Genomic DNA, 14961 nt, shown 5'->3' with positions numbered 1-14961 from the left:
ACGATGCAAAGAACCATTTATTCATGCAAAGGGTTCAAACCATTTTCTTTCCTAAAGAACCCTTGAAGAATGATCTTTTTTTAAAGATTGTACAATGTCAACCTTGTAACAATAGAAGAACCATTTTTGGTGCTATAAGAAAACCTTTTCAAAAAGGTTCTATATAGAACCATCTACAGCACATTTTCCATCAATTTGAAGAAGCTGTTACAATGCAAAGAGCCCTTTAACCATGCAAAGGGTTCTTTGAGTGTTCATGGTCCTATAAAGGACCGTTTTCCTTACTAAAGAACCCGAGAAGAACCATCTTTTTAAGTGTGTAGAATTTGAGTCCTCGAATAAATTACAGTCTCAGTCTTTTCTCTGTCCTTTCGGGCTTGGTCTTGTCTCTCGGTCACGGGGTACAGTGGACTTGGAAGTTGTTCTCAAGATCAGCTGAGTTCAATGCCTCCGTCTCAGGTAACTGGAAACCTTCACATAGAACAAAATCTTCTCACAGAACAGTCCTTTCTCTACATGTTTAAATAAAATCTCTTTGCTGCAGGATAAAATGTAACTAATCCTTTCCATGACGTCTTGAATAAGTATTATTTCTTAGTCAATGGTTGTTGGTTCCAGAATTCAAACATCCCCTGAGGGCAGATCAGAATGTTATTATTACTATGTTTTCATTTAATAATAAAAATGGAAGTATGCTGTTTAGTTTATACTCTCTTGACTTTAGATGGTGATTCTGAATAGGTTTTAGAGAAAAAATGACAAAGAATAAGCATCATTTGCTTCCAGAGGTTACAATGCAAATTTGGACTAAGACTATAATAAAATAATGCTTAATAATATTTTAGGCTGTATATTAATTGATGTTATATATTACTATAGTATTATTTATTAATGTATATGATATATATAAAACAAATGATGATGAATTTCCAATTAATTTCACTCTCCAGGTCTTGGTCTTGACTCAGACTCACCCGTAATGGTCTTCATTGTCATGTGTTCTATATAAAGAAGTAGAACTTATGGATTACAGAGGTGAAGGCTTACATTTTACCATTCTGCTATATCTGCACTGCACAGCTTGAGAACAGCACAGTATTATAAGTTTTGTGTTTAATGTTGTGTGTTATTTAATTTATCCATAAACCAATGACAAATGTCACTGTTGCTAGACAGAAATTTAACCAGCACTATCCTTTGGTTGATGATGGGGCGGTTCGGTTCAGATTTTTTTTGATCTTGAGTCAGTTTCAGATTCAGAATTTCATGATGTGCTTTAGGTCAGGTTGGGGTCAGACAGGGTTTTGTTTGGCTCAGGTCGATTCAGAGTCAAAAAGTGATGCTATGTATCGATTCAGGCTTGGACAGTCTGGAGGTGAATTCAAGTTTGGAGCAACATTTTCAACCTGATTACAGCTCTAGTACTCTGACGTACCCTACCGATTGAAGTATTTTATTAGCATTGCTGGCCATTGATCATGGATGCAAAATTGTGCAAATAGTGCTATAAAGGGTCCAGTAAAAACACCAGGGTCCTGGTTGGCACAGGCACCCTAGACAAGGCATGTGTATATATATATATATATATATATATATATATATATATATATATATATATATATGTGTGTATATATATAATCAACATAATCTATTCTAGCTCAATCAAATCTTTATATATAACCGTTAGTTTGTGTTTTGATTTTGCATAGTCTTGTGTAGCTCTTTCTATTTGTAGCCTTCATGTACTGCACTCTAGTTTCACTTTTTGTTCTGCTGTTGAAGGGGACTTCTGCTTTTCACCATTCTCTGTGTTGTTTGTGGATAATGACTATCAGTATATTTAGCTTTTGTCTTCCTGTATGCTTTGGTTACTTGCTTTTCTTTTTTGGGGAAGCCCAAGAGGAAAGACGTCAACTGTCCCAGCCTTTCTGGCGTTGCAGTCTGAAATGTACAATACTGTGCAGAGACCACCCTTCATTTGTTTAAATTCTATTTAAAAAAGCCATTAAACAAGTTGTTCAATTTTTAGCTTTAGGAGAAAAAGCAGGAAACACAGATTTAGCAGAAAGTACACACAAGCATGAACAACTAAATAAGATATAATTTTTTACAGTATTTACTATGTCCACACTTCGCCTTTATTACAGCTTCGACTATTTTCAGGAGACTTGTTTTCAGTTTCAGTTCCAAAGAAGTCTGCAGGGATATTTACGCACCTCAAAAGTTCAGTCTTAGAAGTTGATTGCATTTTCTGCTTATCAGTGATGCTGAATTCTGGACTCTTCTTTTATGTTTATTTCTTGTTCTCAGTAACTATTTTATCCTTTCAGACTCATAGTGCTGAGTTGTCTTCTCACAGTGGAGGATGAAAGCAGACAGAAACACCTGTGGACTGTTTCAGATCTGAAGAGTGGAGCTAGATTTGATCAATTTTTCTGTCTCTCGAAGATGAAAGCTTTAAGTTCTGTTTATCTGATGGCGACAGTTTTGGTGATATTTCTGGTCTTGCACTGTTGTTGTGAAGTCTTATTTTAACAGTTTTTAAAACTCCTGTTTTTTCACTTATTCCCCTTTGATTTTACTCTTCTTCTGCAGGTGGATTATCTTATATCTCGTCAGAAATGTCTCCTAAAAATGAATTAATTGTCTGGAAAATTGACTGGAAATGAAATACATGAAGGGTGGTCTCTCACTTTCACCAGTTTATAATTGGGAGCAAATAAAGCTAGACTCTTTTGGATTATAGTTTCCCAGACAGCTAAGTTTGCATGCGTACCATTATAGTCTTAGATTCTATTCTTCACTTTGTGTAAAGTGGCTAATAGTTCTTTCCGCCATCCTGCTGTTCTTCAAGGCTGATACATCATGTTCCAGTGTACCTGAGCGTACATATATCTTCTTCCATTTCCCCCTATAGAAGACCCCTGTTCCTTAGGAATGGCACGTACTGAAGTAAAGACCCCATAATGCCACTCTTGAGAAGAGATTTATGTGTGGACGTGTGGGGTGTGCACATGAAGCTTCTTGGAGAAACATGTTTTCCTTTTGAGAGGGAGCTGCTGAGTGAGGCAAAGAGAAAAAGAGAGAGAGTGAGAGAGAGAGAGAGAGAGAGAGAGAGAGATTACTCCTCAGGGTTTGGGAACATGCTGCTTCTGTGGAGGCCAGGTCCAGACCACAGGAAGGAATGTGCTTACACCGATGGAAAGCAAGGGCAGGCAGAAAGGGAGGGAGAGAGAGGGAGGACTGTAAGTTCAGATGGGAGGGAGATTATGGCAGAAAGATGGACAAAAAGAAGGGAGGAATTCAAGAAGGGAGTAGAGAGAGAAAAGAGAGATAGAAGTAGTGGTGAGCCAAAGTATAAGAAGGACAAAAGATTTTTTTTCATGTCATCATTGCTGTAACTCAATCTCATAACTCATAATTTATAAGAGCTGGAAAAATGTTATGTAATGTCTATTAATGAAATGAGATTTTATTCCAAGCCATTTCTGTCACATGTTTGCACAATGTTAAGCACAGCTGACCTTTTCAAATAGAGGAAAATATAAAATATAAAATAACACATTTTTGTTGGATAATCAACAAATAACATTACAGTATGTTGAGGAGAACAGTATATCGTATATATTACGTAGCTGAACAGGTTCAGGTAGACTGTGCTTTTACTTTTATTCCAAAAGACAGACATTTCTCAAGATTTGCACTGAAGATTTGTTTTTGCACCATAAAAATAACTTTTTTGACCGTAAGTGTTATTTAGTTACTAGGTTTTGTGTTGTGTGTCACAGAATTAACACATATGGCCATATGCAAAAGTTTTAATATATGCTCAGATGACATATTTCATTGATTTCCTAAGTGAAAATAATTTAACCAACTAATGCAGGGACTGTAGATGTGGCATTTTTTAAAATGTTAGTGCTCAACTTTTCTTCATTTACCACATTTAACCTGCTATGCAAAAATGAAACATAAAATATAAAGTGACATAACTTTCACACAAGTTTTTATATATTAAAATGTGCAGAAGTGTGTTCTCGTTAGAGGAAGCGTTAACTTAGTTTTCCTTAGAAAATCAACAAAATGTGTAATTTGGCCAGAGGCACCAAAACTTCTGCATGCAACTGTACATTATTTAATTAGCCTTTATGGTGGCTGTAATATACACCAGTTTGAAACATATAAACAATTCACAGTGAGAGATAGCCAGACTAAACTTAGCCTCCACATGGCAGGGTTAGATTTAACACAGTAAGCCTTCTACAGTAAATGAGAGAAGCTCATATCCTCCCACATCATTTTAACACAGTCAATTTTTTGGACATTTTTATGCACACAGACACACATATGATTGATGTCATGTACATGTAAATATGTTTCACTTTTATTGTGCTCATATATGCTGTTCTACTTTGCCATAATTGTCAGTTTTTTTCACTGATCACCTTTATTTTTTTCTTATGTTTAGGTTAGAAAGCTCATCTGGTTAAAACAACATAGAATTGTATTGAATTAATTGTGTTTGCATTGATTTCCCAGGCTTTTTTAATGACCTTGTTACAATCTCTATCTGTGACTTTGAAGTCTGCCTGTGAGGTAGATTGTAACGTTTGCGCTCCTGCCACGTTCATTTGAATTATTCCTATTTGTTAGGTGCTGGAAACAAAGTTTACATTTTCTTTTCCAGCAGAAATGTGTAGCCTGCTTGTGCAAGAAAATTATTAATTTTGCTCTAATACTTTTAAAACAATTAAGCAAAATGCACCCCGTTTCCCCATATATTAGCGCTTACACAGCAAAATCCCACCAATCCTCTTCCAAAAAAACCTCTATTGATCTACTAAAGAAACCAAAAGATAAACACAGCATAAATTTTTCAGAAATACAAATCCAGTGAGAGGGGCTATCTGTAAGAAAGTGTCACTGCATCGAATAGAGTTCTAACTGGTCCACGTTAATAAGAAGCTTCCATTATTTACAAAATTAGAACTGAGTTTAGAGAAGGACAAAGGTTAAAGGACGAGAAGAGAAGGCAGGGCAGGGAGAGAGAGAAGCGTCAGAGGACTGGAAGTAACACCTCTGTGAAAGCCCAGTGGGTCAACTCTGGCCCTGCGCCCTGTGTTCTCTGACCAGCGAGGAATGTGTGGCCTACTTTTCACATCCAAGTCCTTCGTAACATCCGCAGCGTCTGGCCTACATGAAGGCTCTTCAGGCGTCATAGACATTGACCTGCCATTCAAAACTCCTGACTCAGTGTGTCTTTGGAGTCAGCATGTTCCTCAGGCACCATTATGATCAAAGCATGCAAAACGATGCCAGCCAGACTCAACAGATGTTAACGCTGGTGCATTAGCTCCATTGGGGATGCTCTGAGATGGAACTGTTACCGAAGTATGGAGCATGGTGTGCTCAAAAAAAGCATAAGTGCTCCCTAATGGAAGCATGTTATTGGAAATGTCAGATTGCCCTCACATCAATTTGTTCCAGATGAAAGTCATTACTAATTATGGTTGCTGTTTTTGGGTGCATGTATGTACATTAGTGATGGGACTTGGAGAACAGACTTTGTCGCACTGATTGAGTGTTTGGCTTTATGTAATTTGATTATGAGATAAGTACTATAACAAGGCACCAGGTGTTTGTATGATTGGTGTTGCTAATTTATGGGCTCGAATTCATAGAGCCTAGTCTACTGAGGCCAGATGATCATGTAATGGGAATACACATGAACTTAAATCTGCTGTGAACAAGGGAACCTGCTCTAAAACACACCTCCAAATTCTTGTATTCTGTGCTTGTTTAACATCCTGAGTAGCATCAAAAACACAAGCGGAAAAAGGTAGCTAGTGAAACAAGCTAGCTAGCGAAACACTATCGTTAGCTAATGAAACTGTTCTTGCCTTGCAAAGGGTAATGTTTATTTTAACCACTTACAGTGTTTTCTCTGCCAGGGCTGCACATAAGGGAGGGAACAAGGGGAAAGCTTTCAGGGGCCCAGCCTCTAGGGGGAGCCCAAGAGACCAAGCGTTGTGTTCAGAAATATGGCAGTGAAAAAGTATTTTATACGGACAACTGTAGAACTGCAAAGTGCACCTATATGGTATGTGGAGCTGTTAAAATGCACAAAGGATCAAAGAATGTAGATACACAGAGGTGTACTTAATGAAGTGGCTAGTCTGTGTATAGAGGTCTATCTCGGATATCATCCATAACCTGCAGTGAGATGTGTTTTCAGAACTTATCAAAGCGATCTAAATGTCTGCATTGTGAAACTATTTCAAAGTGGAAACTGAACAGTGTGCAGTCTCTGCAATGCTAGTGTTTTGTCTGCATTTGAGCAACCAGTCTTGTATCAAAACACTGTAAAATGCAGCTATTCTGTGTGGCTATTATGCTTTGAGTCTGTTTTTGACACTTGCCATGAGTGGCATACCTCTACAAGAATTCCCAAAATACACTATCACAGTATTTCTCACTTGTTACTGGTGTATAAAAGCATATGAACACTTTACTGATATGTTATGCCAGTTCTGGTATGAAAGCAGTTATTAGCAGTAACAGTGTTTTTGAGACAGAGAGAAAGAGGCAGGCTGCTCCATGCATGTTAGAGCCATGTGAAACCATAGTGTATTTACAACACTATAAAATAGCAAAAAAACAAAATATATAGGATCAGAATGTATAATATTACGCAAATATCAAAAATGGATTTTAAGCCTTTTAAAGTTGTAGCTAAATCATCAGGTCAGTCAATCAAATTGGATATTACATCAAAATTGAACACACTATAAAAATGGTCAAAAATAAAGCTGTCACAGTTCATGCATCTGAAAAATTAAGTGATTTTGCTGTAGCATTTTAGTGAATAGCAGCCTAGGATTATTTTACCCAAAGAGGATTGATACTAACTTAAACTTGACTCATGAAAATCTTATGTTTCTTTGACTTAAAATGGAAGGGGTCCCATTCAGTAGAATTTTCACATCTACATGCTTAATTGGAGTTTTTTAAAAGACTTTTCAGCCATGATAACTTAGTTACATTACATTACAGCCATAGGCCAATGCCCAGACTTGTTGTCCATTGGACAATGTTGACAAGCACGCCATCACCCCCTACTTTGAACCCACAAAGAATTAGTTTGGCTTAGAAATGTAACACTTAATTTGTTCCCACCCTAATAAGACTGCGCTCCTACCCACATTTAGCACAAAATTTCCATTGGTTGTCCTCAGACACTCTCGTGACGAGACAACACCTGGCCCTGTGAGACTACAAAGAGCCTTGAAAAAATGAGATTTTTCAGTCAATTATCACAAACAGTGATACCATCTTTATTCACTTAGGCCTTCACAGCTAATTAGTAGTGCATGTTTACTCCAGCAGCTTTGAATTTAAATATTGATGCTTCACTCACTGAAAAGAAGCCATTGATAATCCAACAAAGTGCATTTACAGAGTTTTCAGAACGTCTCTAATGTGGACTCTCACGGCTGAATGGGAGTGTGGGAACTAATCCAATTCAAATACAGATCAGAGTGTTTTTTTTTGGGGGGGGGGCATTGTTCAACCGCTCTGTAATTGTTCTGGGGGTTTGAGCGGTTGGGCAGTTTTTAATGAAGAGAAGGATGTGATCGATGACTCAGTGTGTTCCTGGCTCTGTAGTAGCACTGCGTTCCCTCATTAAATGAGTGAATAAAATTCAGCGTTCACAATAGGTCAGGGAGGTGAGGGCATTCAAATAAGGCTTATCTGATAGAACTCTGGCCAAACCTGTCTCCTCATCTCTTCTCTAATCAGCACTGTCGCGTCTGTCTGCCAGTGCACTTCGGCTGTGAGGTAACCTGGGTGTGATGTACTGTACCTGCTGATCGTAGCCATTGCTCTCGGAGTTATCGTAGCTAACAGAGTGAGTATTAGACATTACTGATAAAGGTACAGCATAAGGATTAACGATTATGGGCCAGAGATATGAGGACTGAACATTCAAACAGTGTAGAATGTCTTGCATCTTATCTTAGTATAGTAACTAGGTCAAGTGTCAGAATTTATAGCGTGTGGTTGTGTGGTTGGTTAATGAGGACTTTGAAGAAAATGTACATGATGTGAGGCAGAGTTCAGACCTGACAGTATCTTGACCTCAGTTACAGTTCTCAGATGAAAACGTGCAGAAATGTGAACCATTTTGTCTATGGAATTAGTGATAAAGGTAAAGTGGTAGAAGGCCGGACCACCCCTCATAGCCGTAGGTGGACTGACATAAGACTGAGGAACTGGGAGGAGATGGGGTGGTGGTGGGAATTGCAAACCGCTCGTCACGGAAACGGAAGGTGAAGATGTGAATTTATAAGGAGTTAGATTGGAAGAAGGAGAGGTTTCAGGCATGTTCCTGCCCCCCAAACCTCAGTTATAACATAACTCCATTGAGGTATGAATTCTAGGGTGGTCAGTCCATTGTCCTGAGAACATCAGCAGCTTCTTAGTTTGATGTGCAAGAAGAACCTGTTGATATTTCAGATCTGAAGCAAGAGTGGAGCTTGATTTTCTCCTGTCTCTCAAAGATGAAAGTACTGTTTATCTGATGGTAACAGTTTTGGTGGTCTGCCAGATCTTGCATGGTTATTATACTTAATGGCCATATTGACTGGAAATTAAATAAACGATGGGTGGTTTCCAACTCTCACACAGTACTGTAAATGTTTAGAACTGGGCAATTTAGTCTGTGGAAACCCAGTTAAAACTTGCTAATTATTGCTAACTGTTGTAAGTAAGTAAAATGTGTACCTAAGCATCTTCAAACAGTGTAGCATATGCTGCCAGCCTGCTTTCACTAACACTAGTTTGAATCTTTGTATTCATTTGCCTGAGAGACTCTTGACACTGCATTCGATTGATTGTCCATGTGAAGCACACTCTTGGCCCAAACGCTCTGGCCTTGTTCTAGCCCTGAGTAAGGGCTCCTAATTAAGAGTCTCATAATGAATTTACTTTCACTGGCAGCCAGTTTGGGATTGTGCCCCTGGTCAATAAACGTGCCTACTCATCCTTCGTGCCAAGGCAGAGGCTGTAAAAGAGGTTCTGCATGTGCGTGTGTGTGTGTGTGTGTGGGGGGGGGTTCTCCGAACTGTGGAAAATTTGACTCGTCAGGGGCATTGCCAGTCCAGCTCACCCCACGACTGGAAACAGCACCCATGCCAACCTGACTGGCTTTCTGTAGGGCATGGAACATGCTGGCATCTTAACATCTGTTGGAGCTTGAAAAGCACAGTCAGCATAACTTGGAGCCATTCAAATTAAATGGAACGAGCTAATCATGACAAGTATATGGAGTTGACCTAGTTTTGCCAGCTTGTCAAGTATCAGATGTATCTCTCCATCTTGTTTGTTTCAAGTCGTTAACATCATGCTGGCTTTTGTTCTCCAGAGATTCCGATGGTGCTGTATCTGTTTGCCCTAGTGTCACTGGTGTGTCTGTGGGCCGGTCTCCACATGGCCTACAGGTATCTCTGGATGCTCATTCTCCTCGTCATCTTCAACGTCTTTCTGGTAAGAATGTCCACCTTCATTATAATTCACGCCATACCCTAAACTCAGGAACTATATTGCACATTGATGTCCATTAGTCCTTTTGAAGTAGATGTTAATCCATTGACAATTGTGTCTATTGGGTTCTGTCTATTGTCAGTACTGCAATTATATGCAAAAGTTTGACCACCCGCAGTGAAATTGCATGTTTTGTTGATAAAGGTGAAATAAGTGAACACATCCTTTACAGGGAACAAACATAAACATGTCATTTTCTGTAAACATTAGTGCATAGTTTCTATTTACTTGTGGAGTTTATTGGAAAACACTAAAACCTAAAATATAAAATGTGCTGTAACATTTGCACAGGCCACATTTCATGTTTTTGTATTTTTCAGATATGCTAAATTCAGCAAATGAACAGTACTTGTGCATTAAAATGTGCAGAAATGTGTTCTCTGTAGAGGATTTATTAACCTACTCTTACTTTAGTTTGCACACGTTTTCCACATTGTGTGATAAGGATGTTTGTTCCCTTTTAAAGGAAAAGTTTGGCACATGTACAAATCACATGTACACAGACATAGTTCATCAGCCAAAACATTAGGGCTGCGTGATATAGACATAAAAAGTGTTCACTAAAATTTTGGAGGATAGTATGAGAAGCGATAAATTATAATTAAAATAGTGTATCTCTGGCTGGGTGTGGCATGAATACAGACTCTGGTATATTTTTGTATATATTTTGTATATTTATTGATGCACAAATCTACTACATTAAAATAAAACTACATTACCCATAAGCTCTTGTGTAAAGTGTATAATAAAAAACATAATGAAATACTAATGGATATCAAAATTTCAAAAATAGAGGCACATTTTTTACACTTTTTTTGTATGCACACTACAAAATAGTTACAAAACAGTCAGGCCTATATATATTTTTATTGCCTTAAAAAAGCAATAAAATATTCCTTAATTTTCTTAAAAAGCTGGTTATAGTGATGCAAGTTTGTTGTGACAGAAGCCATTACTGCCTCTTACATTGTACTCACAACTCTGGGAATGTGAACAGTCATCACATTTGAAGTATTATTACAGGTTTGTAGTTCAGAATATTTGTATATTTGGTAACTGGCTTTATAGCAGAGTGGATAAATCACTCGCTCTTCAGACAGGAGAGTAAAGATCGAGCCCACCACTTCTCTAATTTTAGACATGAATCTTACTGCTACATCCTCACCAATCTAATTACATCAATCTGGTGCTGTGTACCTGTTCTGTCATTGCAGCCCTCAGTGATGTGTTCATCATGGAGATTCATATTTTAATAACATCAAAAATGCAATAATTTTGGACTCTTTTTTTTCTCATACAGGATAATGGAAAAATAGTATAGATTTGATTTTTTGGCCAAACCTTTTGTTCATAACCCGATCACCTCATCCTTTGTTTTTTTCAAATATCAAATTGGGAAAAGTTTCCTCATATGTACAGACATATGCAAAATTTGAGCAGCACCAGTCAAATTATATTTTTTGTTGATTTTCTAAGTGAAAATAAATAAATACATTCTCTACTGCACAACGTAAGTATTGCATTTAACATATCAAAAAACTGAAACATGACATTTAACATATTGGAAAAAAAGCATAAAATATAAAATATGTCCCAACCTTTTGCACAAGTCACAATTTATGTTTTATTTTTCCCTTAAATTCAGCAAATAAATGTTAATTATGCATTAAAATGTACAGAAGTGTGCTCTCTGTAGCGGACTCATTTTCACTTAGACATTCAACAAAACATGTCATTTGACGACGGCCAGCCTTATGTATGCGGCTGTATGTATTTGATGATCTTGAATAAGTGGGGTAAAAATGCTTGTTCATGAGAAAGTCACATCTTAAAGTGAGCGATATTATCACCTTTATGTCTGAACTTTCAACCCTTTTATCTTGTCTGTGAATTCTCACCTGGTAATAAATTCATCCTCGTTGTCGAGCCCTGAGTGATAAAGAGGGTTGTCTCTCATTCTGCAAAGTGCGTACTCAGATTTGAGGACGTGTTAAGATAAAAGTGCTTAAGATAGATGGTTAGAAAAAAAGTCTGCAGAAAAGGATCTGAATGCTGATCACAGACCTCTTATGTATTCTAGTAAAGCGCTTTTTTCACAAATTGTTCTTGTCTGATTGCGGCTCTCTTACTGTGTCATTTTGCTAATGTGTCACTGCGGAAATGTGAACACAGTTAATGCTGGGCTAAGAAGCCAAATTAGAGCCTTGCATCTTATAGTCTTATCGATTTTCTTGTGTACTCTTACATAATATTGATCCCTTAAGCTACTGCGCACACACTTGAGCTTGCCCAGGGTGAGCTTTCCCATAATCCATTGATGTCTTCATAAAAAGAAGTCTGTTTAAATATTGACTTCAGGTGTCACTAGAATAGGATGATCCTTCCAGCAGTGATAAACTGAGAGATTGTGTCTTTCATGATTATTTCGCGTGTAGTTCATAGCTGGAGCTTGGCAAGAACATCAGAACATTTTACTGGAAATAGTTCCGTGTTTTCATTTTATTCAAATGTGTGCAAGTGTTTTCTGATTTTGTAGTGCAGTAGAAGCAGATGTCTTTCATCTGTTGGTGTAAACATGTTTTTGGATCTGGGAATGATTTGAATGCTGGATTGGAAAAAATGACATTGTTTGATTCATTTTGCCTCATTGCTTAAAAGCGTCACATTGATCTGACGTGACAGAACTATGTGAAGTGTGTCACACACCAGCTTGCTGACTTGTAGCATCTCCATGTGAAAAGAGTTTCTACAGCACTGCTGTGGCTTCTCAACTTCAACCCAAAATCTTAACCTAACCCTCACCCTGGTCCTAAACTTAACCCTGGTACTATTTGTAGTCCAAACCCAGTTTGTTAATACTTAAAACATCTATTGAGAATCTTTTGGGGTCTATCCGAATAAAGTAGAACCAAGGAAAGTTATTCTTTGGGCCAGATTAATCCTAAACCTAGACTAGAAAGCATTTCAAAAGATGGTTGAGCACTGTCATTGCAGTATATTCCAAGATGAAGCTTTATCCATAGTTAGCAACCTCACCTTCTATGTCCAGTTATGGTTAAACTGGACCCATATGTAGGTCATTAACCTTCATGTTGGATACAGTATACATTTTCGTTTTAGCTGTGCTTTTAAATACGGATATATTTATCATATTCCAGAGGAGCAGAATATTTAGGTGAGGCTGGGTTACTGTGCTAAAATATCTGCATTTTATTCATTTTACTGCATTTGTAGTCCTAGTGTAAATACGTTATCCACTTCAGGGAATAAATTTAAAAATACTTTTTTTGAAAATTTTATAGAAAAACTTCTATACATTTGCTTTACAATATAAAATATGCCAAGACTTCTGCACATGACACATTTTATGTTTATGTTTATTGTGCTTTAAAATGTGCAGAAGTGTATTCTCTATATCGGATGTGTTAACTTATTTTCACTTTAAACAACCAAACATGTAAAATGACCAGAGGTGCCTAAACTTTTGCATATAGCTGTATTGGCCTCAGGAATTGCATCAGCAGATACATACATGAAAGGTATTGGATATCGGCAATGGCCCAAAATTCCCACATCGGTGCATCCATACTTTTCAAAATAGTTTTCCCGTGTCCTTCAGTCTGCTATTAACAGGTGGAATTTTATTGCTACTAGAATTAAAGTTTTATCTTGATAGATATGTAATTATAACCATATAATTTAAGAGACTTCAGGGGAAATGCAGTTCCCTCATTTCTTATGCATTCTGTTTCCTGCATTATCTTCTCCAGCTCACATGTAATTTAGCTGGAATAGAACATCCTCCTCGAGGCATTCACAGGAAGCTGCTATTGATTGACTGCAAACAAAAACACCTGATGTACATACGGGTCGGAGAGTTTGATCTAGTGAAGGTTACTAATTGCGTCTGTGCCGGCAAACACGGTTATAAAAGACTGAGCCGAAAGGCATGAATAAACTGCACTAAGGAACAAGCAGCAGCGAGTGTTAATAGGTTTTATAGATGTCTGTTCATGGAGAACATTCCTAAAGGACCAAGAAAAGTGACCTGAATAAAAGGCATTCTTTCACGTTGTTCTTGATAGTGCAAACCTAACTTTCAGTTTGCACCGTACTGTAGTCTATTTACTCACCCCTATACAGATCCATCAGTAATGCAGCTTGCTCTGCTTATCAGATTTTAGGTCAAGTTAAGCACAACTCGTGGAGACCAAGCACTGGTTCAAAGGGTCAAGAATATTATGAAGGCCATTCTAGGGAACTGGTTCAGTGTTAGAGTTCAAAACACATCACAGACTTTTAACTGCATTGGGTTTTAGACTGCAATCCTTTTGCTTTGAGTGACCCTATACGTTAATTATTTGTATTTTATTATAACAAATGATTAAACATTCTATTTTTTCTCTACTGACACAATCATAACTCTACTGAACCTTTATCTAATGTTTCAGTAGTGACCTGTTTCAGTAGTGACAATTTTTGGCATATCTCAAAAACTAGCCAGTATGTGACGAACAAACACAACTTTGAACAGCTGTACGTACATAAAATCATAATATTTTTCATCAAAACAAAAAAAGTTTACTTAATTGCAGAAAATGTGTTTCGATAGTGACAATTCAAAATAACAAAATGTTACACACTGATCATCAGACTTTAGGACACATTTACTTCAAAACAATGAGAACTAACTGCTCACCATGTGGCCATGAGAGACAGGGATGCAGTCTCACTTCCTGCTTTAAAATGCAGGGGTGTGGCTAAAATAAGGCTCTGCCTATTGACTAAAACTCTTTGTGTTTCAGTAGTGACATGAAAACAGCATTTTTGAATAATAACTAAATGTTGAAACTTAGGGGTTTTGGTGTTGGGGCAACAATCTCCCAACATAAAGTACCTTATAAATAATGACACTGTATGTATATGTGGCTAATTACTATCTCATTTAATGCCTTGAGCTTCAAGGAATTAGATATTTACAGGTTTATTTCTTTTATTTTAATAGGTCTTTTACTGCAGTTGGAACTAATTAGATATGGTCCCTATAGAAGGCTTTGAAGTACATGCAGCAACACCTACTGCTTGTTTGCAGTTCTCTAAAACAGTAAGCACTTAGCTGTAGATCAAGCATATTATTTGTTTTGAATATAATTTTGATAATACTTTATTCGGACTGATCCTTTGTAGATGATTAATAAACTCTTAACAGATTATCAGTAACACATTAACAACATATCAGTGAAGTAGCAGTAGTGAAGCATCTGAATACATTAAAGGAAATGTCTTGTAGATGTACTGTAGGTACATTACTGACATTAAGTAGATGTATTGTTAATATTTTACTTACCCAAAACCTCA

The 14961-nt window shown here is 37.3% G+C and overlaps 1 protein-coding gene across 1 annotated transcript in view; it reads left to right on the top strand.

Annotated features, from left to right (window-relative positions):
• adgrv1 (adhesion G protein-coupled receptor V1) overlaps positions 1–14961 on the top strand; it is a 223078-nt gene that overhangs the window by 189381 nt on the left and 18736 nt on the right. Inside the window, 1 exon segment of the mRNA XM_036598204.1 lies at positions 9425–9546. Coding sequence (XP_036454097.1) covers positions 9425–9546 — 122 coding nt within the window.

Source organism: Colossoma macropomum, unplaced genomic scaffold (assembly GCF_904425465.1).
Source record: "Colossoma macropomum unplaced genomic scaffold, Colossoma_macropomum, whole genome shotgun sequence".
In the NCBI taxonomy this organism is placed as follows: domain Eukaryota; kingdom Metazoa; phylum Chordata; class Actinopteri; order Characiformes; family Serrasalmidae; genus Colossoma; species Colossoma macropomum.
The sequence above is the reverse complement of the archived record's forward strand: the minus strand, read 5'-3'. Positions and strand labels throughout refer to the sequence as shown.